This window comes from Lachnellula hyalina, assembly GCF_007821495.1.
Source record: "Lachnellula hyalina strain CBS 185.66 chromosome Unknown contig00051, whole genome shotgun sequence".
In the NCBI taxonomy this organism is placed as follows: Eukaryota; Fungi; Ascomycota; class Leotiomycetes; order Helotiales; family Lachnaceae; genus Lachnellula; species Lachnellula hyalina.
Window position 1 is genome coordinate 150,336 of NW_022157165.1, and position 26,152 is coordinate 176,487.

At 44.1% G+C, this 26,152-nt stretch overlaps 8 protein-coding genes across 8 annotated transcripts; 3 read left to right on the plus strand and 5 right to left on the minus strand.

Annotated features, from left to right (window-relative positions):
• Window positions 1-1,369: 1,369 nt before the first annotated feature.
• Window positions 1,370-3,648, plus strand: bglG_1 (putative beta-glucosidase G; the record flags this gene model as incomplete). The annotated part of the gene is made up of 2 exons (XM_031148384.1): window positions 1,370-1,692; window positions 1,740-3,648. The coding sequence occupies 2 exons, from the start codon at window positions 1,370-1,372 to the stop codon at window positions 3,646-3,648; spliced, it is 2,232 nt and encodes a 743-aa protein (XP_031006094.1).
• Window positions 3,649-4,046: 398 nt separating this feature from the next.
• SPCC4B3.13 (putative transporter) lies at window positions 4,047-5,552 on the minus strand (the record flags this gene model as incomplete). Its single annotated transcript, XM_031148385.1, has 1 exon — window positions 4,047-5,552. One exon carries the CDS (start codon window positions 5,550-5,552, stop codon window positions 4,047-4,049), a length of 1,506 nt encoding a protein of 501 aa, XP_031006092.1.
• Window positions 5,553-9,728: 4,176 nt separating this feature from the next.
• Window positions 9,729-10,553, plus strand: yieH_0 (6-phosphogluconate phosphatase; the record flags this gene model as incomplete). The annotated part of the gene is made up of 2 exons (XM_031148386.1): window positions 9,729-9,905; window positions 9,990-10,553. Coding segments are annotated over 2 exons (741 nt in total), but the record flags the coding sequence as incomplete, so codon positions are not given.
• A 415-nt stretch (window positions 10,554-10,968) lies between these two features.
• LHYA1_G003416 (putative aminotransferase) lies at window positions 10,969-12,445 on the minus strand (the record flags this gene model as incomplete). Its single annotated transcript, XM_031148387.1, has 3 exons — window positions 10,969-11,670; window positions 11,726-12,069; window positions 12,121-12,445. 3 exons carry the CDS (start codon window positions 12,443-12,445, stop codon window positions 10,969-10,971), a joined length of 1,371 nt encoding a protein of 456 aa, XP_031006091.1.
• Window positions 12,446-13,952: 1,507 nt separating this feature from the next.
• Window positions 13,953-15,931, minus strand: LHYA1_G003417 (putative MFS-type transporter protein; the record flags this gene model as incomplete). Its single annotated transcript, XM_031148388.1, has 7 exons — window positions 13,953-13,955; window positions 14,111-14,364; window positions 14,441-15,418; window positions 15,477-15,536; window positions 15,586-15,643; window positions 15,730-15,750; window positions 15,818-15,931. The coding sequence occupies 7 exons, from the start codon at window positions 15,929-15,931 to the stop codon at window positions 13,953-13,955; spliced, it is 1,488 nt and encodes a 495-aa protein (XP_031006067.1).
• A 1,208-nt stretch (window positions 15,932-17,139) lies between these two features.
• On the plus strand, window positions 17,140-18,974 carry CDH-1_3 (Cellobiose dehydrogenase; the record flags this gene model as incomplete). Its single annotated transcript, XM_031148389.1, has 3 exons — window positions 17,140-17,257; window positions 17,306-17,410; window positions 17,470-18,974. The coding sequence occupies 3 exons, from the start codon at window positions 17,140-17,142 to the stop codon at window positions 18,972-18,974; spliced, it is 1,728 nt and encodes a 575-aa protein (XP_031006095.1).
• Window positions 18,975-19,528: 554 nt separating this feature from the next.
• Window positions 19,529-20,122, minus strand: LHYA1_G003419 (Uncharacterized protein; the record flags this gene model as incomplete). The annotated part of the gene is made up of 1 exon (XM_031148390.1): window positions 19,529-20,122. The coding sequence occupies one exon, from the start codon at window positions 20,120-20,122 to the stop codon at window positions 19,529-19,531; it is 594 nt and encodes a 197-aa protein (XP_031006096.1).
• Window positions 20,123-20,992: 870 nt separating this feature from the next.
• On the minus strand, window positions 20,993-21,971 carry UCHL3_1 (Ubiquitin carboxyl-terminal hydrolase isozyme L3; the record flags this gene model as incomplete). The annotated part of the gene is made up of 3 exons (XM_031148391.1): window positions 20,993-21,235; window positions 21,340-21,857; window positions 21,920-21,971. 3 exons carry the CDS (start codon window positions 21,969-21,971, stop codon window positions 20,993-20,995), a joined length of 813 nt encoding a protein of 270 aa, XP_031006098.1.
• Between the last annotated feature and the right edge of the window lie 4,181 nt (window positions 21,972-26,152).

The window sequence follows — 26,152 nt, forward strand, 5'->3', positions numbered from 1 at the left end:
TCACACAAGCACACCATCTTACATTGGGATACCGGGATACCAGACCTAAACTGGCTGTTAGACCCAAATATCGGGACAATGTATATGTAAAGGCTTATATTGGCAAAGATGAGGAGGCATATAGAGCTGAAATAGAGCCTATAATAAAGGATTGGCTGCTGTACTGCCGCACAATGTATCACTGTAGTGATAGTATTAATCTTACAAGGGAGATCTATTGTCTCAATAATTGTCGAGCAATTTAATTGCTGCTAGAGTGCCATGTTTTAAGATATTGTGTAGCCAATACTTCACTCGTTCTCTAATTTCCCAGATAATAACTCAAAGAAAAAGCATCACGATCACTTGTGCTCAGTTGATATTTTAGTAATAAGAGTATTTTGATTCACATCTTCTTATACTTAGTTTAGTTTAATTTAGTGGTGTCTAACGCCAAGTGAGAGAGGTCGAAGACCTCCTCTAAGCCTCCCCGGGGGAATTGGGGGAATTGGGGCATTGGGGCATGACTAGCCAGGAAAGTTACAAGTGATATACACCAAGCCTAGAAGCCAAAATCCAGCTATATAGGCGCCAAGCATGTGCCCATCCCGCCAATTTTCTCCCTCTGCTATTTGAAGGAGATATTTGTATAGTAAGTTTCGCAAAGAAAGTTTGTTGTAGCAAGAGCTAAGGTTATAAGCCTGGTGAGGGTCTAGGGTGTCGAGGTGATGTGTCACCTGTATTAAGCTCGAGTGAGCGATGTGTGGCCTGAGCCGCTTCTGGTACTCAGGCACCTCGTAGTAATACCTATAGAATTTAAACGAAATTAGAAATACGGTCACTAGATATAATACATTATCGTTACATGATAATTTTTATTGGTCTCCTGGTTGTCCCTACTTTAAACGACAGAATTCAAGTAAAGAACATCCTTGTACACCCGGTGTTGGACACAGAACTCTGCGCGGCTTTCCCCCTGAGATCTAGACACTCATGTTGTGCCTAGTGCAATTTCATGATGCTGTACAACTCATTATTGGTGGCAATGTGGGTATCAATACCCGCTCATTGCTTTTACTTACATACCATTTTAGTTCACGCCTGTATAACATGCCTTCAGGACTGTAATTCATTATATCCATCAAGAATTCGCAAACAACAGTGCATTAATTCACACTCCACAGCTCTAACTTTTGCTGGGGCTTCCAAAATGCGTGTTATTTTTACCCTTGGACTAGGTTGCCTTCTTCTAGGCAGCCAAATGTTAGCTTTACGCAAAGCGTACAATTCGGGTTTCCAATTACACCTTGGAAATAGTATCACTTCCACCAGTATGCATACCTCTTTCGTCTATTATCTTTGGTTACCGACTGATCTCAGTTTAGACACCATGGGCAGTAATGCTGACATGGAATCCGCTATCAAGAAGGCGACCAAATTTGTCTCCAAATTGACTCTTGCCGAGAAAGCTGGTATGGTTACTGGAGCTGTCACTAGTGGAGGTTGTACCGGTAACATAGCTCCAATCGAACGCATTGGATTTCCCGGTCTATGTGTTTCGGACGGTCCTGCTGCTGTTAACCCTGCGGATCTCGTCAGCATTTTCCCCGCTGGGGTGACTACCGCTGCGAGTTGGGATCGAGATCTTATATATAAACGTGCATTTGCTCTCGGTTCTGAATTCAGAGGAAAAGGCACGAATATTGCTCTTGCGTAAGACTCGTCGTATAATATTATGCAACAATTCTAACAATTGATAGGCCAGTTGGTGCTGCACTTGGCCGACATCCTCTCGGCGGTACGAACTGGGAGGGGTTTGGCCCCGATCCCTATCTCAGTGGCACATCAATGGCTCTGACCATCAAAGGAATGCAGAGCGCCGGAGTCCAAACTAGTTCCAAACATTTCATCGGCAGCGAGCAAGAAACACACAGATATGACATATCGTCTAACATCGATGATCGGACACTTCATGAGCTTTACCTGTGGCCATTCGCTGAAGCCGTAAAAGCTGGAACTGCATCAATCTTGTGCAGCTATAACCGCATCAACCAAACCCACAGCTGTGAAAACTCAGAACTCCTGAATCATATCTTGAAAGAAGAATTGGGTTTCCAGGGGTATGTAATGTCTGACTTCTTTGCTACGAATTCAGGGGTAAAGTCCATTCACGCCGGTCTTGATCTGAATGTTCCAGGCGTTATTAACGCTGGCGCAACAAAGTCATATTTTGGAGACCACGTTATAAAAGCTGTAAACAACGGCAGTGTATCACTAGCCCGTGTAGACGATATGGTGCGCCGAATCATGACTCCATACTTTCTTCTAGGCCAAGACCAAGGATATCCAACAACCGATTTATCAGTGGGCTGCTTACAATCCTGCGGCACACGTTTTGAGCCGGGCTGTATTAACAACCAGACTTGCAACATTCCTGCTCGTGATGTCCGCAGTGACCACGCATCCCTGATACGTAAACTGGGCGCAGCTGGCACTGTTATGCTCAAAAATACCAACTCCGCGCTTCCTCTTCGAGCACCAAAAACCATTGGTGTGTTTGGGAATGATGCTGCTGATCTAACCGATGGTCTGGCATTCGTGCAACCCCTTCCCGAGGAAGGGTTCGATATTGGAACCCTGGATATTGGCGGAGGACCTGGCTCAGGTCGACACACATATGTCGTATCTCCTCTAGAAGCCATCAAAGTTCGAGCCCGGAAAATTGCTGCGAAAGTCCAGTATGTCACCAACAATGCTGTGCTTTCCTCCAACGACTTCCATGGCATCTACCCCGTACCGGAAGTTTGTCTTGTATTTCTGAAAACTTACGGCGCAGAAGAACAAGACCGCACGTCTTTTGAACTGTCCTGGAATTCCACAATGGTTGTCAATAATGTGGCTTCGCATTGCCCAAACACCGTCGTGGTTACACATTCCGGAGGCGTGAACACCATGCCTTGGGCGACGAATCCAAATGTCACAGCCATCCTAGCCGCGCACTATCCGGGACAAGAAACGGGCAACTCGATCGTGGATATCCTGTGGGGCGATGTCAACCCCTCAGCAAAACTGCCTTACACTATCCCTGCCAAAGAATCTGATTATCACATACCAATCGTCAACTCGACTTCTCCAAGTGGTGACTGGCAGTCCGACTTTACCGAAGGGTTATTTATTGATTATCGACATTTTGATGCAAATGATATTACACCTTTATTTGAATTTGGGTACGGATTGAGTTATACAACTTTTGATATTACTTCCCCGTTATCCATTACTACACTTTCAAAAAGTATAACAGCATTGCCGGATCCCTCACGAATCGTTGAACCAGGAGGGAATCCTGATCTCTGGACATATCTCCTCAGTGCCGAAACAGCAGTCTCCAACACAGGCCCTGTGGTCGGCTCCGCCGTTGTTCAACTTTACATTTCTTTTCCACGGAATACAGTCCCAAAAGATACGCCAGTTAAGGTGCTTCGCGGCTTCGATAAAGTGAGCTTAGAGGTTGGGGAAAAGAAAAGTATAAGTTTTGATTTAATGAGACGAGATGTTAGTTTTTGGGACACAGTAGCACAGGACTGGCGGCTTCCTGATGGCGAATTTGAATTAACTATTGGCTTTAGTTCGAAGGATCTGCAGATTAGTAAAACAGTAACTTTTCTTTGAAATCGTTCTAGGACTTAGACATATTTGGAAATATTTGAAAACAACTAAAGATTATTTTAAAATGTCATGATGCCATCTAACTTAGTTTTCGAAATATACTCTTCTAGTAACTAAGTCTTAGAAAATATATAATCTGGTATGTTTAATAAACATTTATTTCTTTTTAATATAGATATAAATCTTAAGATACCATAGAAACGGGTTTTGCTATGCGGGAAAATATATTCTTATTTTCAATCTCTTAGTTTTATTAGGGTGTCTGAAGACTATATTCAGGATGGTGGAGTATATTATTCTTTCATCAATGTTTCTACTCCGGGCCTTCTAAAACCCTAATTGCTTTCACTATAGTAATAACCCCTACATTCAACACGGATTTATTTCCAGCTACTAGCCTGTCATATCTGACAAGCTTTTGCGTCATCAATAGCATTTTGCCAATCTGAAAACTTCAGATATATGCTAATAATCACAGTGACCAGTCCAAGTCCAGTCAATGGTCCCACCCAAAGACCAGCTAGGCCAAGATTCAGCGGCCCAAATGTGAGTAGCAATGATAGGGGAACCGCCCAGCCATAATAAACTCCAAAATTGATTATCCCTCCAATCCTTTGCCTTCCTAATCCTCGGAGTAAACCGTTGGCAATGGCAGACATGGTATCAAACAGTTCGGCGGCCGCTACAAGTGGAATGGTTGCTAAGATCAGTTTCCGAACATCGCTATCACTAGTGAAGTTGTCTGCAATGACGTGACGTAGAGAAAGCAGCAGCACAGTATTGAATATCCCAATACCAACAAATATAGTATAATAAATGATCCAAAGTTCTCTCGCTGGTGCTACAGCACCACGCCCAATAAGGTTCCCAAAGCGAGTCGATGCGGCAATAGCGACAGGGTAGGGAATATGGTACATAATAATAGTAACCGATATCAAAACTGACTGTGCGGCGAGTGCTGCCGTGCTGATGTAGCTTGACAAAAAGGCAAGGATTTCGAAGGCGAGCCATTCTGACAATATCATTGATACACCTGGAATACTAAGCCTCAACATGTCTCCCCAATTCCAGAACGCCCCCTTTAACAAGAGCCCTGGCCAGCACTCCAGCAAGTCTCGAGCAAATGTATTGACGTATACCAGCAGAATAAGAGGCTGAAGGTTATTGGAAAGCGCAGTGGCTAAGGCTGCCCCCTTCAAACCAGCATCAAATCGAAAGACAAAGAGCCAACTCCAGAAAACATTCAAGGGTGCACAAAGAATCATAACAACAAGGGAAGCTGTAAAATTCCCCTGAGCTTGAGTAAAACGTTTGCCTGCTTCAAACAGTCCATACCCTGGAGCCCCTATCAAGTAATATCTCAGATACAAGCCGGCGAGCTCCGCCAGCTCTGGCTCAGGTACCAGCCGCTGCAGGATCCAGGGTGATGAAATCCAAATAGCACCAATGGGTATTGTTGCCACTATCATTAAGGCAGACATACGCTGCAAATGTAAACCAACTAGCTCTTTCCTGCCTCCGCCATAGGCCTGCGAGGTAAGAGTATCGAGTGACGTGGCCAATCCTTCGTAGATGCTTATACCGGTAATTTTAGCTACCATGATTGCGAGTGAAGCACCTGCTTGCTCTTTGGTGCCTAGCTTTCCAGCGATGTAAATTGTGATCAAATAGTATGAGTATTGTAACATATATGTCAGAATAAGTGGCAGGGCGCTTTTTGCGAGTAGTTTGGCTTCGACGCTCCATATTGTGGCAGGTTCTCCAAAGGTGGACTTAAGGTGTCTAAGACCTCTGTCTATGATGGCATTGTACCCATTTTGGCGATTGTTGCTGGTGGGGCGCTCAAGATCGCGGGAAGGAAATTCGTTCAGCAGAGGCGTCGTCTCGGGTTTTCTTGGAGCTTCCATGCTAATCTTCTTCTTCACCTCAGTGGCGAGGAGAAAGTTAACAAGCCGTGTAATGCAAAAAAGAGGTAATTCTGTGCTGGTCCGCAGTGTGGTATTTCCTTCCACTTAGTATAGGTATAATATTCTCAAATGTAATTAAGATCTTGGACGTGCAAAATTTGGACGAGAACCTCCCTTTTCTAAGACTACCTACGTGTAAAGGGAGAATATTTTGTGCGGAGCAACCAGGGTTATGTCATATCTATGCATCTATGATGACATTCTAATAAACAATAATATAAAAATAGTTTGAGTAACGTCGGGAAAATTTTGAAGTTGAGATGACCTTTATGAATTAGAAAATGTATTCGAAGAAATACATTACTATTCCGACTAAAATCTTTTCGGTTTGTATTAAAAGCGCCCTACATGTGCATCTGCTGAGTATTTTAGTCTTTAGTAATTCTTTCTAGGTTTTATAGCAAGTCGCTACACAGACCAGAATCTTAACATTACAGAAAACCTAGCAGAGTACAAGTATGCCAATGCTACTCAGGATAATCGTTTAGAAGGACATTTCTATTTTTCAATCAAGTGATATCAATTCGCGTTAACCTAAAACACGAATTATTTGGGCTCCTAGGTACCGTCAATTTCTAATAGTTTTATCGAGGATACAACGGAGCCTAAAATTACTCTTGTTGATATGAGTATATACGTTTTCCGGTGCGTAGTACTACATTGTCTAAGTGGACTATACTCTAAGTAGACGGTGGCAATATAGAGGCTACGCACATGTCCAACAATTGATTTGAATTGAGACAGTGGCATATCTGATCCACAAAAGGTAGCTACACCGAATGTACAAGATTCAAGTTCGTAGCTAGATAGGTAGAGTGGCGCCAAACACGCCGGGAGTACCGAGTGCAATATGCTACACAATCTATAAATTTGTATCATTTACTTTATTGCAATTTCTATACTGTCAGACAAAACTTTGTTTTGCCTCGGCGTCTCGATCCGTATAGCTTCGGGTGGACTGGCAGCCAGTAGTACATCTCCACAAGAATAAAGCTGAATCGTCTCCACAGCTGAACCGAATTCCAAATAACTGGGTAGAGTTTGAGAGGGAGGTATTTAATACAATCCATCTTCATTACACTCGAGTATTGGACATTTACGATTCTTTAATATTTCCAGTTATTATTGTCGAATTCGTGCCTCCCTCTTGGAACCTCAGTCCTATGCCATGAGTCCAATCGTATTTCCAGCGCCAAGGGAGAATCTTCTGCCCTTTCTCGCCGACCACCATCTTCCATATCTTGTTCCAGTAGTAGTCTACTGGATACTAGGTAAGTACCCCTGCTGTATCTTTCTGCCTTTGAATTTCAGACTTATTCATTTTTAGGCATCAGTTTCCATTACATCGAGAAATGGGGCTTCTTGAAACAATACAAACTTCATACCACAGCCGAGTCTCTGAAAAAAGACCGCGCTTCAAAAAGGGATGTTATCAAAATGGCACTCTTCCAGCAAGCGACACAGGTTACGCTTGGTTATTTAACAGCAGACAATAAGGAAGTCTTCTATCCGCACATATATCACATCGAAAGACTGGTTGAGAAGGTCAAGGGGGCGCAGTTATTCCTCACCGGAGCTTTTTGCAACCCGTGCAGTGGGCCATTTAGCGCGCCCTCAAAAGCCATGGCAGACTGTCCCTACCTCCACTTTCCAAATACAACCGCTACGAGCTTTAGTTTCCCGTTGGCGCAACAAACATGTTATGATCTAAGCACTACAGGATCTCTACATACGCAATGGCAATGGCTTACATCTCATCTTATTTACTGGTTCCTGATTCCAACATCCCAATTCCTCTTTGCTCTCATCCTTGCAGACACATTCCAATATTTCATGCACCGAGCAATGCACACGAGATGGCTCTACAGTTCGTGAACCTCCCAAATTTGTTGTCCTATGTTTATGATAAGAAAATAGGAAACATCCACTATTTGCACCACGAGGTCTACGTCCCCTACGCATACGGAGCATACTATAATCACCCCTTGGAATCAATACCCATTGATAGCATCGGTTATCCTCTTGGTCTCTGGCTAGCCGGCATGAATAATCGTCAAGCAACATTATTCGGCGCACTGTGGACTTTCAAGAGTGTCATTGACCATTGTGGTTATGACTTCCCGTGGAACCCGTGTAATATTATCTGTCCGGATTCTGTAATCTTTCATGACTTGCAGTAAGTTGATCCGGAAGAGAAGATTCTTGGGAGTTATATACTAATGGGCTATGTACAGTCATCAATCTTGGGGACTGAAGTACAATTTCTCGGTGTATATGGACTTTTGGGATAGGTGGTTTGGTACGAGGTGGGACGCAAGGGATTCAAGGGCAGAGGAGAAGTATAGAAAGGGGCTAGAGGCTGCCCAGAAAGCCGTAGTGAAAGACAGTCTTGCAAAGGGAGAAAAGGCTGTTTCTACTGCTCTGTCATATAGTAGAACTAAGACCCTGACGCTTAGACCCTAAGGTAGGGTCTTGCAATTGCGTGTGGGTCATGAATTTGGTCTGCTGCTGTACAGTTCCTCGGAGTCGATGTTTGGTGGCCAAAAGGGGGTGGTATGCAGCCTTGTTCTTTTTGATATAAAGAGCTCCTAGGATGCATGAGATTAGTCGATGTTTTATTACTATCAAAATTACTTGTATTTAGGAGTTTAGCAGGAATTTTAATATATCGCAGCTTGTAAGCTATAACCACTTTACAATTCCACCTAGTTGAGACAGTAATAAATATCCGGGTGTGAATTGTATTATCTTCGCTATATAAGAAAGGATAGAAATATCTTATGATATAATCCCCGAGAGGTTCATTATTTACCCCCTATTTAGACCTGAGAACGAAGAAAAAAGCGTTTTGGCGTTCTGTATATGATTTATTCTAGGGAATTTAGCAGATCAGGCTCCGGAGCCAGCCTCCGGAGCAAGATTGACAAGGGTCTGGTCTTCAGCTAGCCACTTAATTTCTCATGTGAGTTATTGCAAGTTATGGGTACACTGCACAAACAACCAGTGCATCATTGTGGAATTTCTTTTGCCGAGGGCTTGGTGGCTATAAACGGAAGGTTTGTCGAAGATCAAGTATATCCCGCAGTACTACTGGCAATTGCCACGTCGTGGGTTGAAGTTCTAATCCATTAGTAAATTAGTACAACTAGTGATTTGGGGGCTTGGTGTTTTAAAATCGAACCTGAGCGCCTCTGCTCACGAAATGATGTGTACAATAGGCATCGCACATATGCCGTTTACTGTAACACTTGTTGTACTTGTGGGATGCTCTGAACTATTCGATATAATCAGATCTAGCTTTGATTGAACTAATGAAATCGACACCCGTATTACTTTTTCCAAATGCATGAACAATTGATTGGCTGAAGATCCGAAGATTGCAATTTTCAGGATCTACTCTGAAGACACGATTTAGAGGTATTCGCCGACTGGCAGCGTCAAAGTGAACTTGATGTTCCTGGGATTCCGAGGTTTCATGTGGCTTATGCGGTACACCTTCGGGGACTTGTTACTTCATAGAAGGCATGTAAGACACTGCACACCATGAATCTGCAGGTGTAGTATTATAGTGACACGAAGGTAATACGAACCACTTTTTATCCCCGATGTGAAGTATATTCTAGGTTCACGCATCTCTCATAACAATTCAAAGAGCAACTATTACTGGATCTACCCGAATACTGCATCCGCGTAGATAGTTCCGCGGAAGTAATTCAGCTACGAAGAAGTCGTTGGCTGAACTTGACCATCCGAAACTAGAGTGGTCACGACCACTACACATGAGAATCATTTTACAGAATCGATAAACCCTGAAGATGCACACCGCGCGTCCCAGTAATATATTCCGATTTATTTTGCCGTTTGGTCAAATCACGTGAGGCTTAAATTGGAAGCGAGCAACATAGGGGCTGATTAGAATAACTTCCATGCCATTATATCTTCGAACACGTTGAACCACATTATGCCCCATCAGAACAAACAAAATAATCAAATTGTTCTATCAGTTGATCGATAATTTTGAGCAGGTAACCCGCAAGAGGATACCAAATATGGCTAAGGTTTGTTAATAATTTACCAAGTTCTGAGATGACAACGAGGCGATGTTAATTGTCAGCAAAACAGATTACTACCATCCTCTTCGACTGCGACAACACTCTGGTCTTGTCCGAACATCTGGCTTTTGAAGCATGCTCTGATCTTGTAAATGAGATTTTAGCCTCGCGAAACATCCGCGATCGCTTTACCGGTCCTCAATTGCAAGAAGATTTCGTTGGGCAGAGCTTTCAAAATATGGTTCGTGACACCTATAGTAGCCCCAATTTCCTTTTTTTTGATGCCATTTTGGAAAGAAGCAAATATTCTAACCGTTTCTAACAGATGAAATCACTAAAAACTCAATACAAGTATGAGTACCAAATCAGCGACGACGAACTGGACGACTTCGCGAGTATGGAAGACGATATAGTCATAGCTAAGCTGGGAGAGAAGTTGACGCCCTGTGCTGGTGTCGCGGTGGAACTTGAACAATTGCTCAAAGCTGGCACTTACAATCTCTCGGTCGTCTCTGGTTCTGCTCTTCGACGTATTCAAGCTTCGATAGAAAAGGTCGGCTTTGATAAATATTTCAGCCACAATGAGATCTTTAGCGCTACAAATTCTCTTCGGGAACCAACATCAAAGCCCGATCCAGCCATCTATCTTCATGCTTTGAAGGTCTTGAAGAAATCACCGGGAGAGTGTGTGGCTATTGAGGATAGCAGATCGGGTGTAATGGCTGCAAGGCGCGCTGGTATCAAAACAATTGGGTATACGGGCTGCTATAAAGAAGAAGAGCAGGCAAAGATGAAGATGCTACTAGTAGATTCTGGCAGTCTGGTCATCATGGATCATTGGAAGGACTTTCAGCATTGCTTGGCAAAGATTCAGAGTGGCGACGTTTGAGGGCCAGGTGCTTGCTGAGCCTAAAGAAGACGTTGAAATAGATAGAGAGTTTTATGATTCACTAGCTATGTTTGAATTACCACAACTAATTCTAAATGTTATTTTGGTTTTTAGAGGCAATGAAACTTAACCCTAGCGGCATTGTGACATTAGTACATCAGTACACCGATTGTCTACGCGAGGCTCCTGTTAGTGCTGGATCATTTGTTAAAAGTCATTAAGAAGCAAAAAGCTTTGCATTGATCTATCTAGGTCAAACCCATCTACATCTATTCTGCAACGCTAACTTTGATTAAAATTGCCCTGAAGGCTTTGAGAAAATTAAAATTGTCTTCTGCTGTCCCATGACGTCCAAACTACTCCACTTCCCCATCTCAACCGAGGGTCTTCGACATAACTCGTGCATATTCTTGTGCTATAGCTCCGCAAATACGCTGTCTACCACGCGCCCTGCGCGGTATACAATTTCATCGATTTCACACCGGCTGACATCCAAAGCTGGAGCCAAGAGAAAGTGATCTCCAATCCATCCGTCGGCACAGCCAGTCGCGGAGAAGAGGCAAACATCATACCCCTTCTCAAGTCCTCTCAAACGAAGTCGTTTTGCAACATTCAGCTTTGGATTCATTGGAGCTTTGGTTGACTTATCCGCCACGAATTCAATGCACCAGAAGAGACCGCGTCCTCTAACATCGCCCACATTTGGATGGTTCTCAAATCGCTTTTTCAGCAGCCGGCCGAGATAATCACCCATTGCACGAGCATTATTCACTAAATCATTTTCTTGGACAATGCGCTGGACTTCGAGGGCTGCGACGACGTTCAATGGATGGCATTGATATGTTTGGCCGTGCTGAAAAGACCCACTGCCGGCCTTCAGACCCGTGATCACATTCTCGTGGATAAGCAATGCAGATATTGTTCCATATCCAGCAGCAAGACCTTTCCCGATGGCTTGAATATCTGGTATAACATCTTCTTCTTCCCATGTGTGCAGGGTGCCAGTACGTCCTAAACCACACATGACCTCGTCAAATATGATAAGAGCCTTATGACGCTGGCAGACTTCTTTCATTGCTCGAAGATATCCAGGTACTGGAGGAACACAGCCAAGTGCCTGCATTTCAGAAGTTTAGCATGATCCTCAGTTTGTTAACAACGGGTAGACTCACAGTACCAACCATTGGTTCCACAACAAATGCACATACTGTGTCCGGCCCAAGTCTTTGAAACTCATCCTCTAATTCTTGAGCTAGACGAGCTACATAACTTTCGGAGGTTTCGCCTTCTCGGAGCTCACGGTAAGGATGGCATGGAGATACATGAGACACGTTGGTGCTAAGTGCAGACTGGAAGAGTTGTTTCCGTGGCTTGAAGTCTCCCAGAGCGAGAGTACCTAGGGTGCATCCATGCCAAGAGCCTCGCCTTGCAATAAAGTTCACTCGAGCAGAGTCTGATGAAACTTCCAGATGGTATTGCATGGCAAGTTTCATGGCAGCTTCTACTGCCTCCGAGCCTACTAGCGTGTTAGCCTTGTCAACAAGGGGTATCTTCTAGGAAAACTTACCTGATCCAACCAAGCATGCGCGAGACAATTTACCGCCCGTTGACTTGACCAAAAAATCCGCAAGCTCCAATGCTGGCAAGTTCTGAAAGTACCCTGGGTGCGCGTAGGTCAACTTGTTCAGTTGGGAAATAATTGCGTCGTTTACGCGCGCATTTCCGTGGCCAATTCCAGAAACAGCGGCACCACAACTTGAGTCGAGTACCCTTTGTCCATTCTCGAGAGTAAAGTAATGTCCAGATGCTGATACAACGATTGGAGCTGTTGTCTTATATGCAGATTGGTAGAACAGTGAATCATCTGGAACTTCGAGACCGATTGAACCCATTGTGACAAAATGAGGTGTTGAATAAAATTCAAAGACTCAAAATCTTTTCCGGTTGAGTAGATCTCGATCAGAAATGGCAAAGCTTCTGGTCAAGTCTTTTTAATGCTAGGTAGCATAACTTTACGTCACAGTAGGTTGCCATTGTGGCTACTTTTGGATATATTAGAATCAGCTCCAAGAAGCTCAGAATGCAATTCAAAGATTCCCTGCGATATCGGCTTAAATGTAGTGTCACTGTAACACAAAGACGTATATCACGAATATTGGTACTTCGTGTTTCCTGCAACCAATGACCAGGATTGGTAGTGCTACGTAGCCACCACGCAAGCCACTGACCTGCAATGGTATAGGACTCTACAGAAATACCTCAAGACATTTCTCCTAATAAAATGCATTGCGGGCGGCTGTACACTTTTTCATGTTTGACACATATATCAGAATTTCTTTTTAAACATAGCCTATATTTTATTTTGCACTATGGATAATCGTTACTAGGTGTTAATTTTATTAGAGGTGCTTGACATACGTTGCACTTAATCTTGATTTGTATCAACTATCTAGGTACCATTCTTTAGATGGATAGTACATAGTCGTACCGGCCTTGATATTAAACTTTTATACTCGTAGTAGATTATAATATATTATACTTATTAAACCTTAAATGGAGTGTTTTATGTCCACAATAGGCTTAGCGCCGTCTCTCGATTAGCCAACGCACTGAAGACCTTTCGTGGATAACCTCAAAATCCATCCTACAATCAGCGGCATCTGCGTCATATCAAGGGCTTCATTTTCCTACTTACCGTCCCTCTTTATTAGCTAGCTTTTAAGCCCCTCAAATGGGTGCGATGGCTCTTAGCTAGCGCTCTCTCTCTCTCACTAATATAGAGGCTTCTAGGAAGGATCACTAGCACATTGACCAGCTCGATCGAGAAGCACTAAGCTAGAAGCTGTGTCTGCCAAATACAAAAGTCCTACTCACTTCTTTCGTCGTCCCTCTGCTTGATGTGACTATTGTAGACATGAATATTACTTTATCTTCAGCTATTACTTTATATATATCACTTGATTAAAAAGTATAGCTTGTTAAATAAACTCGTCACAGGGCGAATGCAAAGTATGCAGAGCAAAAGCCTGAATTTAATATAAGAAGAATTAAACAAAAAGATAAGGGAAGCTTCTCCCGTATAAACTATATAAAAGGGGTTTCTTAGCTTCTTAGGGAAGCGACGCGAAGTCACGTGCGCAGGCACCACGTGCCAAGCCTTAACACCGGGTGCAACCCGTCACAAAACTTGACTTGATTTATTCTTAATATTAATCTAAGAGAAGATTATAAACTACCATTTCCCATATAAACTCTTAAATAGATGCGAAATATAATAATATGAATCACCAACCGCCCCCCACTCCCCCCCTTACCCCTTCTTCCTCACCCGAAAGCCTATAGCTAGTTAATTACTTGGTAGCAGCTGCTCAGTAGAGGCTCCCAACACCAACTAACCTATCACTACTCTATAAGCAAACCGGCTCTTAGTTTTCTAAAGCTTGAATTCTCTTTCCTCCCGTGAAAAAAAACTATTTGGCATATTAGTACCTTTAGATCATTGTTACGTGGACCAAGTGTGATGGAATAGGCCTCCAATATAGAGAAAGGAAACTTACAGTTGGAATAGCACCACTTATTGAGAATATGCCCATTGCTACCGTCATTGCCTTCCAGCCGTACTGCTCACTAATAGCGCCGGCAACAATAGGGCCAAACATGGTAGCGGCAGCCATCGAGCAATTAAATAGAGCGAAGACCTGACCGTAAGCACCTCCCGGTCCAAAGATCCCGGGCTGTTCCTCTTCCATTTTTTCGACGCATGTAGAAAGGTCGGCAGCAACAGGGGCGACAATAAGAATGTTGGTGAATCCTGGAGTTTAAAATTAGCAAAGATATAAAATGTGGAAGCTTCACGCTGGTATAGAACGATAAAAGACCATGTTTACCTGTTAAGACTAATAGACCTCCTAATAGGACCTTGTGCTGCGTATTATTTTCTTCGACAAGTCGCATCAAGAATAGTGGTATAGAAGTCAGCGCGCAGCCGAGGACTGCGATCCATCGTGGACCAAAGCGATCGGAGAGTTGACCAACGAATGGCCCTGCCAGTGCTGGGATAGCGAGGCACAGGTATATGAGACCAGCATCGAGTGAATTCCAGTGAAATGTGTTTTTGACAAACAAGGGTAGGACTCCGTCAAAAGTAGCCTGAATAGATACGTTGACGAAAATGCCATAAATGTTTGAACTGACGCGCGGGGAAAGGAGGAGAACAATAATAGTTGGGAGTTGCCTAGCTTTCGTTGCTGCAGCTGGCTTGCTATTGTGGTAACTCTTCTTGTTGGGGAGAAGCGCAGTAGTTTCGTTGTTCTCCGCCCTTATGTTATCCTCTGGTATTGCCAATAAGTCTTCACTGCCAGGCGTGTTATAGTCCGCAGGCTGGTGGGCTTCCCTGGTGGTGCGCTCATCCTGATGATCATTGCTGAAGGTAGTGTATCCAGATATGTTGTTAGCTAGCGATGATGTGAGATATTTCTCTGCATGTTTCTTCTCTATCATAAAAAGACGCATGACAATATCGACAATTATAAGCCCTAGGATCATCAGAAATACCGCCAGATAACCTGACCTGTGGTATACAATGCCACCGAACAGCGGAGCTATAATGAGCCCGAAGCTTGACATTGACATAGCTGTCCCCATCCACTGGCCAATCTTTTCACCTCCAACTGTGTCAACAAGAAGTGCAAGTCCTACAGTATAAACAATGGCTGCAGAAAAGCCTTGAAGGACTCTACTGACAACGAGGACCCATGCTGAAGTTGCGTATCCGAAGAGGAGAGTTGCTGCTCCGAGGACGAATAGACCCACAAAATAGCTAGTAGATCTGTTGGAAGTATGATCGGTAACCCAACCACAAATAGCTGAAAATTAACTAGATTAACTTTCGACCTCCTGGAAACATATAATAGGACAACTTACGAGAGCCGACAATGATAGCAAAGCCAAAGATTCCAAAGATAAACGAGGTCCACCATTGCACTATACATATTCGTTAAATCTTTCCTGATCTTCCTTTCGCTCTACATACCTTCATCTTCTGGCACTCCTGATCTTTCGTGGAGACTGAAAGGAAGAACTGGAACAACCTATAACGAGAGTTAGTATTTTCTCATTAGGATTTAGCCATACTAAATCAAGCCCCAAACAGTTATTCCAACCCGTCTTGACTTACCACAGCGTAGAGGAAGGCATCCTAAAATGAAAAGTGGGTTAGTTCAGGTAATGATAATTGGAAACATAAGTGCGTCTGAGATACTCACTGTGAAAATAGCAACGCATATTGTAGCGAGGATGTAATTGCTAGAAGAGCGAAACTCTAGTAGCCACGGTTTGCGTAGAGGCACCTGCTCTGCTCTTTCCATGTCGTCTGCCATTTCTTCGTATGATTTGATATGATGTATTCGGTTTTTGGAGTGGGAAGTAAGAATTTTAGGAAAGAATCAGATGAGCTGCAGGGCAATGGAGGTCTTCCAGCTACGTCCGTGGATAAGCTAGACGCTTTTGCATTTGCTAGTAAGGCGGATTGCACGGGGGTAATCTTCTACCGCCAATTCCTCAAGAAATGTTACCTCCCTTTTGCTTTTTCTCTTGGGGATTGGTTCATATTGCCTAAGCAAGAGTGGAAAATTGCCAGCGAACAGCATAATACGAGCACGACATATGCCGGGAACTAATTTCAAGTGATACAAGTACAAGATAAATATCTCCGGAACTCATATCATTACCAGTGTCATAAAGCCATGAATAAATTAAAGAGTCCAATAGTAAGTTGTGACGCGGACGGGTTATCGTTCTACAGAGCGTAACGAGAGACGAAGCCACACGAAATATCTAATGGTACGAAATACAAACATCCAAAAATCCCAGAAAATTGCTATGCCTTGCTACTTCAGGAAAATGCCACAAGGAGGGGTTAAAAACTACACAACTGGCCACAGCGTTGGCTTTGATAGGCAATTAAAATTACGTTGTTAAAATCAACGGAAGGAATAAATGTAAACAAAGTGGATATTACACAGTTGATCATTTGCAAGCCATTTCCAACATTTGTGCCGATCAATTTCAATGAGGAGCTGGAGGCGGGGTTACTAGTAAATGGTGCAATAATACTCGATTGCAGCTGATGTCCTGTGATACTCGAAAGCTGGATGAAGGGTACACGAAATGGTGTCAACAGGGATATCGAGTGGAGTATTTTGCTCGGTCGGACCACATGAATGCCGAAAGACAAAGGTAACGTTTCTTCCTCAATACAAGATGAGGCTTTTATGCAAAGTAGGGTTTTTTAGATCAAGGATAATCATTTGGCGTTAAAGTTGCCCAAATCGCTCTACGCTCCATCTTCTTGTCTAGCTTGGTGGGGACATAGTCCGCGCATTTTCGTGATTTTTAAAACCAATGCAAGCTTGGTTAGACAGCGTCAATCATTAGTTTTAGTAAGTGAAGAATGGTATCAAACGTAAGCAACCAGGATATTCCGTTAACAGCAGAATTATCGTCTTACTCCTTAACCTTCAATATTTCTTCACCACTTCTTTGACTCCACTCCCCCGCAGTCTAAGTTTTCCTCATTCGACCAAACATGCATCTCGAGACTTTGATACTTGCGTCCTCGGTCCTTCTCAAAGCGGTGGCTGCGAATTGGATAACGCAACAATGGGAAGTAATAGTTGTGGGTGCCGGTCCAGCTGGAATCATTGGTCTGTCCAGCTCACCATGTCAGAGCCCGTGCTGACATACGCTTGTAGTTGCCACTCGAATGGCAGAAGCAGGCCAGAACACTTTACTATTGGAAGCCGGAGGACCGTCCTATGGAATAACGGGTGGCGATCTGGACGGCCGACGACCAGCAAGTTCCACACTTCCAACCCCAATTAGCACTAGCTAAGGCTCTTCTAGTCATGGCTAAAAGGAACCAACCTCACCAGAGTTGATGTTCCCGGTCTCTTCAAATCAATCTTCGACGACGAAAATGGGCTGGTCTGCAATTTGAATAGCTATGGTGGATGTACTGTGGGAGGCAGCTCAGCTATCAATGCTGGCGGTCATTTTGAACCACCAGCAAGTGACTATGATCTATATTTCCCCCTCGGATGGAAGTCTAAAGACATGCAAAATGCCACACGGCGCCTCTATGCAAGGCAGCCATCAACAAACCTCACTTCGCGAAATGGAATAAGATACTTGCAATCTGGCTATACGGCCGCTAGGAAATGGCTTGTAGAAGGACTAGGGTTTGAAGATATTGACATTAATGGCAAAGCTGATAAAAAGACGGAAGTATTTGGGCATCCTGTTTTTGACTATGCAGATGGACAACGAGGAGGGCCAACAATAACTTATCTACCAGCGGCTTTAGAAAGGTCCAATCTCCAACTGCAGACAGGTGTAAAGGTGATAAGAGTTGAAAGAAAAGGAAGTCAGGTCACGGGAGTAGCAGCATTAATCAACGGTGTGATGGAGTTCATCCCAATCTCCCCAAAAGGCCGGGTCATCCTTAGCAGCGGCGCGTTTCAGAGTCCAAGCCTCCTCATGTTCTCCGGAATTGGGAACCCAAGAGTTCTCTCGCGACTCCAATTAGCTGGCAAACTATCACCAACACTGCGGTCTTCTCAGTGGATCAAACTGAATGCTGTTGGAAGGGGATTATTTGATAATCCACACGTGACGATTGCATTAGAGGGACCAGACATAGAAGATTATACCTACTCATACGAATCCCCATCGCCAATCGATAAAGTTTTGTATCTGCAGAACCGCAGTGGCCCTTATACGTTTGCTAGCGTGACGACTGTGTTCTGGGATACGCTCACACGTCCCGATGGCAGCGTTGCGGGGCTTCAGGGAACGATTGACTCCTCTGGCCCTCCACGGCAATACCTGTTCAGCGAAGATCTCACCCCAAAACAGTACCCAATGATGGGACAGAAGCTCATCAACAACGCTGTCGGCAACCGACATACCGTCGGCATGAATATACATGGAACATCCGGCATGAAGTCCACCGGCAACGTCGTGCTCGGAAAAGACTTCAGTTGCGGCCCCGACTCCAACGTATATTATTCCAATCCCAAAGACGCAGAGGACATAGCATCATTCATCCATAAAATATTTCGTGGTCTTTCCTCGTCTGGTCTCACACCCGTCAATATTCCCCAAAATGCGACACAACCGGAAATTCAGACATACATCACAACACCATCATATTATACCTCGGGAACGTCAAATCAGTGGTCTAGCAGTTGCAGGATTGGGTCATGTGTGGATGTGAATACAACTGTGGTTGGGATGGAAAATCTTCATGTCGTTGATTCAGCAATCATTATGCCGTTGTCTGTACCACCCCAGTTCGGGATTATGGTTGCGGCTGAGAGGGCGAGTGATTTGATTTTAGGGATGATCGAAGAGAGAAAATGAGTTGTTGTAGTCGTGATAGGGTGGTCGATTGGCTTTCCACTTTGTCGAGATCAGCTTATTCCAACAGGGAACACGTGTATACCTAAATGCTATGTTATATTACCGCACCTAGGATTTGCCTGCGGAACTTTTCATTTCTTATCAAGTTACCTGCCCTTGAAGTCAGCAGGATTAATAGATGATCATCGTGACAAATTTATCAGTCGAAACCTCTGCACTATGAAGTTGCGGGATGATTTAGGAATTGGAGGTTTGTATTTATCTCGAAAACGCGTTGCGGTGAGTTCAAGAAGAGCCCATGATAATTCAAGATTTCAGTGGCAAGACTGCAGAGCACTTTTGTTCTCTGAAGGTTGTATAAGAACTCCGATGTCTATAGTAAGCGAAATTCTTGCATAATATATGATTAGTCTTCCCCTAGCTAAGTCAGTCATACTGCCGCCAGCTATCGAGCTTGTTTTTGTGTTCACACTTGAGGAAGAATTAACATGAAATGCATCTTTTTATTCCCATGGAAGTCAAGGAATTACACAACTGCAGATTCACAGTCTTAGTTACACAACTTCCAGCTCAAAGCCCTCAAAATCCACAACAAGTGCCTCCTCTCTCCCTTCACACGCGTCGGGTCTCGCTGCAGAAACTCCAACCCACACTTCTTCCTCCTCTCCACCACAAAGCGCCCATGAAATCTCTCTAATAGGCACTGTCTTCTCCGCATCAACTACATAGATCCACAAAGCCCCGTTCTCGCTTCTAGCTTCTAGTGTGACCTTATTCCCTCTCAATCCTGTTTGCACCAAACTCATATCTGCCCCTCGATCCGTCACAACCGTACTGACGAAAAGTTGATCTTGGAAGAACTCGATACCGCTTTTGATCCATCTTTTCGTGTGCGGGAAAACAAAGACCAGGCCACCTTGATCGTATTCGGTGGTCCAGCTTGCAGAGACGGTGACTCGGGCGCGGCGGAATGATGACAGGGGGATCAATTTATACAGGATAGGAGCGTTGAAACGGTTGGCTTCAACGGGCACAGGCGTGCGCCAAATGTCTGTTGACGGGTTGGCGGTGAGTTGGAACGATGTGGATGTGAGGGATGGTGGAGCTGCGTTGCTATTTGTGATCTTGAAGGGGAGTTGAGTAGTCATGGTGTAGGAAACGTTTCGTCTTTTTTTATGGAGAAATGAAGAATGGGTTCTGCAAAGGGAAGGAAGAAATTTATACCAAATCTCTATACTAATGTTACACAAGTCTGGCTTACTGTTGCGTGATCCAACGCGTGACACTCGTTTAAGTTCCAACCTTCAGCTAGGCTATAGGTAGTTTATAAGACATTTATAGTTCTGAATTCATTATAATCCCTGCTATCTTCGGGTCCCTTCTTTATTTATTATCTAGCGTGGCAGCCCAGCCAGTCATCATTGCAGTCCCTGGTTACACAGCTTGATGTGAATCCGAGAATATGGATTACTCTTAAGCCGGTAATCTATTTATATGCTAGACTAATAATCAAGTCCTGCAGTCTATAATTGGTGTCACGCTCTTCCCGACTTGTATAATTAAATAAATAAAAAAGAACCTAAAATGACTAAGACTATATTAATCTACGTATATCAGGTACTTTGAGAAAGCAGGGTTGGTTGTTTGTTAGTATACTTTGTAGTAACGGCAGTATGCGGAAAAGAAATCCTCTGCTTTATGTTCGTCCAGAATATGGATTGTTTATTCATTAATGCAAAGTAAATAAGTTAGGAGTTGTAGTCTTTAGCATAAAAGGTACCTAGTTAAGTAGAGGCGTGGCGTTAGCGGACGGGGACGGGTGCGCTACGGCAAGTGGGTCTTATTACTAAAAACACCCCAAAATCTATAAAGTCTCTTCCCCCCCCTCATCCACCCAATTGTGAGTATAATATTGATTGAACAAGTTCTAATCCCAATTTTAAATTCGCTGCGCTTACTATCCCAGTCAAAACCTCATTATTATCCCGCATACTTGCTTTTGGAACAAAAATATCATCTTAATCATCCCACTTCCCCGCAAGAGCAATAGCACTAAACCTCAAATCCCCCCCTCCACTCGCCTTCTCCATTTCAATGACCCTCCCCAGCCCCAACGCCAAACCCCGCTCACTCAACACATCTTCATCGTCAGCAAGCATACCACGAAATAGCGGCCCTTTCCGACTGCCCTCCAACTCCCACAGTTTCCCATCATCGCCTTTGACGAAAGTGACGAAATGCTGGCCTAGTTTATCACCAGCCTAATCCGATTATCAGTAATATTCTTCCCCCCTTCTTTCCTCCCACAGAAAAAATACACGCGAAAAAATAGAAAAGGAGAAGAAAGAGAAGAAAGGAAACTTACTTCCGCACTTGGCGCAGCCGTATCTCCCATCTCAGCTACACTCTGATGCGCCGTCTCGAAATCCAGATCATCGTATAGCATCTGTGCCCTCTCCGCGACGCCCAATGGGAGTGCCTGTTCCCTGAGCTTCTCAAGCGTACTTCCTTTCTCGATATACTTTCTCGCAGGGCCGTTGATCGCACAATGTAGGAGGCCAATACTGCCGCATGCGTGGCCGATGGTTTGCTTGAACCACACTATGCCGCCCCATTGCTCGTCTTCGCCTGTATTATAGTCTGATGTAAAGATTGATTCGGATATGGAAGGGGGGGATGAAAGTGCAGGGTAGGTAGAGTCTTCGGCGACGCGGTTGGCGTGCCAGGCTGGGGTGAGCGGGAGGATTACTAGCAGAGCGTGGACGGGGCGCGGAATGAGGGCCAGGAGGGTGGGGTCGGTCAGGGAGTAAATGTCGTGAAATTGGAGGGAGGGAGAGAGGCCGAGTTTGAAGCCTAGGGCGTTCATTACTTCGGGGTTGTTTTCTAGGGGTATTTGTTAGTTGGGTTAAGAATCAACGTGGGGATAAGGAGGAGGGGATATGTACCGAGGACCGTGAAGGTCTTTTGGCCGTTTATAACTTGGACTGGGATGGGCATGTTGGCGGTTGTAGACTTAATGTTGTGGTGTGGTTCTGGAAAGGAAGGAGGGGTATTGAAGTGAGGTGGTTAAATATATAAAGTACGCAGCCTTGTCTGCGAGGCTGAAATGCGGGGCAAGGCAGGCAGCAAAGGAGTATGAATACATGCTCACGTGGGCTAAACAGCTTGATCATTTTCATAAATTCTTCGTTTATTGATTGTACCAAGAAAGGCTCCCTTTATCAAGCTCTATTGTTCCCTGCAGGCTTGCCAGTGTGCTCTTTGCGGCCACGTCAAAATCCTTTCCTTGCCCATTTACTCCCCCAAAACACCAAAACCAAGCATAAGAAATTTCCCATTAATCGTCAACCAAGTCCCACTCACCCATACTTTCATCATCTGCTCCATCCCAATCACTCGTATCAGTCAGCTCAGACTTCTCCTTCGTATCCTCGTCTTTCTCTGGCTCTCCTATTACCCCTTCTCGTTCCTCCCAATTAGGTAGACAAGTCCACTCCTTGTCTGACAGACACAGCAAAGTATCAGTCGTAGTTGCCCAATCCATCTCGCCCCGGTTGAGCATGGTCTGGCAAACACTCTGGATATGACCTCTAGCCTGGTCGAAAATTTTTACCAAACTAAACTTCTCGAAGGCCTCTTTATCATTCTCAGACTCTGACAGTATTGATATGACCCCTGAATGGTGCGGAGCGTTTTCAGTGGCAGCATTGAACCAGCCTATGTGTCTTTCTAACGTAGAAGTCCTGATGTTTTGGATGTCATGCTGTTCACAGATCCATTCACTTCTTCCTATGAACGGATTGTTTCCACGGAACCTTTCCCAGTTGGAGGAATTGACTGCAAATACTGGAATGTTTGACAATGTTTGCCAGAAGAAACGCGTCATGGTACGCTCTTGTATGGAAAAAGAGTCGTAGATGGTCTTGAAATTCGCAAGATAGGGCCTGACATCATATTGCAATCGTCGATGGTAGTTCGCGGTCGATACTTGTGTATCTGAGAGACTATTGTAAAGACAGTGGATGATTGCGCCACGAATGTAAGTAGTTAAAGCCTTCTCTAAGCCTTCGATAACGTCAGCCATGGACTGCAACAATCTCCTTTCTACCACCGTCGAGACGCGATCTTTGAATTGGTTAATCTTTTCCCATTCAGGAAGGCCTCTCAACCATTTCATATCAGGATTAGACAGCTCTTGCCATGTGTCTTCAACCCGACTGTGCAATTGCTCTCCTGCCTGCTTGATACGGTCCTGATACGTATCATTCAGGTTTTCGCGGGTTCGGAGCATTCGCGTTTCTTCGATATCGAGGAGACCTCTTGGAACTTCTGCAAATCCGGAGGAGGAGGATATTCGTAATGCCTCTTCAGATACAAGAATTCCAAATGCGGCACGAGTAATGATCGTGTTTTGGAGTCCAAAGCCCATTTTTAGGCTAGCTTCCGGCAAGACTTCGAAGAATAATTCATTCTTGGGGGCTAGCATCCATGCGAAAATTCGATCAGTCTTCCTTAATCAGCAAATGTTTTATAAGAGATGACTGCAAGTTAGATGGATTGGGAAAGCTTACAACATAGGAGGTGCACTCAAAATATTTTGCAACAGCACACAAGGTCCAGATTTTGGGAGCCGAATCCAACCATGTTGGTTCTCTACCCTCGATGATTTGCAGCAAATGCTCAATCCCAATGCGATATCTGACCGGACAATACTCCAACACTTCGTCAAGCGTTAATGTATCCACGACGCATTGATCGGTATCAACATCTTGGGTGAAGGGCATGTCTTCTTGGGCACTAATTTTCAGTGCCTGGAGCATATCGGCATGAAATGTAAAATCGTCATCGGTGATTTGTACATCATGCATTTCTGCATACTGTCTTTTTGCATGTTGATTTTCTGTAGAAGGCTCTACCGGCTTGCGTGATAACCGAGACCGCACTTCCTTTTTGGGAGGTATTGCTGGCTCTTCTGAACCGGTGGCAGCTATTGCATCTCGACCACCGACGATATTAGATGGGACGTCATTGAGGTCTTGACTACTGAACCAAGAACGGATTCCCCTCGAGCATCTTAATTCGGAAATCAGCTGCTCTGACACGTGCCTAGACAATTCCGCGTCTTCTAGGTTCATAGGGGCTACAAGACGCAAGTCAAGTATGAAATCAATGCCTTTGGGAAGACCATCAGGGTAGTAAAGTTCGCGAGCAGCTCGTTGAAAGTCGACAGAAAATATCTTCTCGAATTTATTAGATCCAGTTGAGATGAGCCTTCTGGAATGGACGCGAAGTTCCTTGTTGAGACTGAAGCCTGTTGGATCGAGGGGTTTGTAGTCCTCGGGGTGTATGATCACAAGAGTATCTCCGCTGTCCAACGAACTTTTGCCATATTCGAGAGCGCGTTCAACGCGATCAGCGAAGGCCATGGCGTTTGGACTGTTTGTTGCAGGCATCTGGTAGACCCGGAGTCGAGTAAGGCTGCAGCGTCTGGAATGCGAAACACACACAACAGAATGAAATCGGCTTTTGTTGAAGGTTCTTCGAGAGAGAAAGAATTCAAAGCTTCAAGCCGTGTTAAAGAGACACGTTGTAAGACTCATGAGGCTCTCGGTGATTGTTCATGTCGACCTTCTTCCAGGCAACAACATGCCTCCTCCTGATAGCCTCACGGTCATTTCACGTGACTGTGACCAACGTAACACAAAACAATGTTTGAGAGTTTCAAAGGCCGTATAGCATTTTTTCTGTCTCTAAATTTCATATTTGTGAGTTCTGTAGGTCGGACGCAAGGGTTTGTGGTGAGACCAGCTTGCTTGTCCGTCACGTGCAGTGACATTCCGCTCCCCTTTTTCATCGGTTCTGGTACAGACATAGCGAAAGTGAAGATTAATTTAATTCAGGCCACTCTTTAGCCATAGCTTCATTCCGTTCCGCGTAGGGTTTCGTATTTAATTCAATAATATAATGTTTAATCTGCAAGTAGTAGTAGGTGTTTGAGCTCCACTCCGTTTGATTGGTCGGCTTTAAACATTTTGAATTTAATCTTAATTCTATACTTACTTAAGACTTTGGGAATTTCATGTAAGCCAGTGGAAACTAAAGAATAGATGAAAACTTACTCCATTATGCCTTTATCTGCCAGCTTTCGTATGCTCCGGTTTTATTGTGAGTCTGAGGTTTATAAATCTTCCAGTTCCTCTCTACAATATAGCAGAGATATCTCAGAGGTACGATTGTGCTATACTAGCTCGACCCTGTTTTCCGATGGCGAGAAGGCCTATGCTAAGCTTCCATGCAATGAGAAATGTCAGCTTATCGCTTGGGTCTTTCGAAAGAAGGTTGCTTTCCAGAAGTCTGCTGTGTGTGTGAGAGAAATTTCACTTGACGGTAAGGGCAATGCATTTGGTCGTAACGGCGATGCATTTGGCGTTTCTAGAGAGCTTCTCAACGGTAAAATACCGTCCGACATTCTCAGTATGGTTCAAAATATCATACTTTGTGGACTGTAGATTACTGACATATCCTTCAGACAATATGCTTCAGGCTCGTCAAATTGCTATCCAAAAACTTCTTGATATTCCGTACCAGCGAATCGATCGATACCACAATAGTGCTAGCCCAGTACGTAGTGATGACTGCACGACACTCACCTACAGCGAGCTCATTCGAAAGCTTGAGAAGATTCACCTGTTTCCTAAAAGGGACAGTGTACAAGTGCTCAGCAGCGTGGATGAACTTGCAGAGCAGATCCAATGGACTGATAAGCACTTCCTTACTGAGGATTCATATAACAATCATATATTCTGCGGTGTATATGACTTAACACATTCGGCCATTGAAGCTGTGAAGGGAATATATTTTCCGGCACTAGACTAGTATTGTACGTATATATGCAAGGATACTTCGTATGGAAGAATAATTCATAGTGAGAGGAGATATTGCTTGATGTGGGAGAAGAGAATGAGGAGCGGAGGCATGTATCAAGAGGCACTTTCAGAAGAAATAGTAACTAGCACAATTCTGTAGCCAAAGAAATAAGCCTAATAAAGTTGAGGGAATTTCGCGAATTTTAAAGGGTGCATATAAGCGAGGTCCGCATGTGATAGGGAATACAAGTAGTAGGAGTATCTTTATATATATATTTTCTTTTATATTATAAATTCTCCAACAGTATTCTT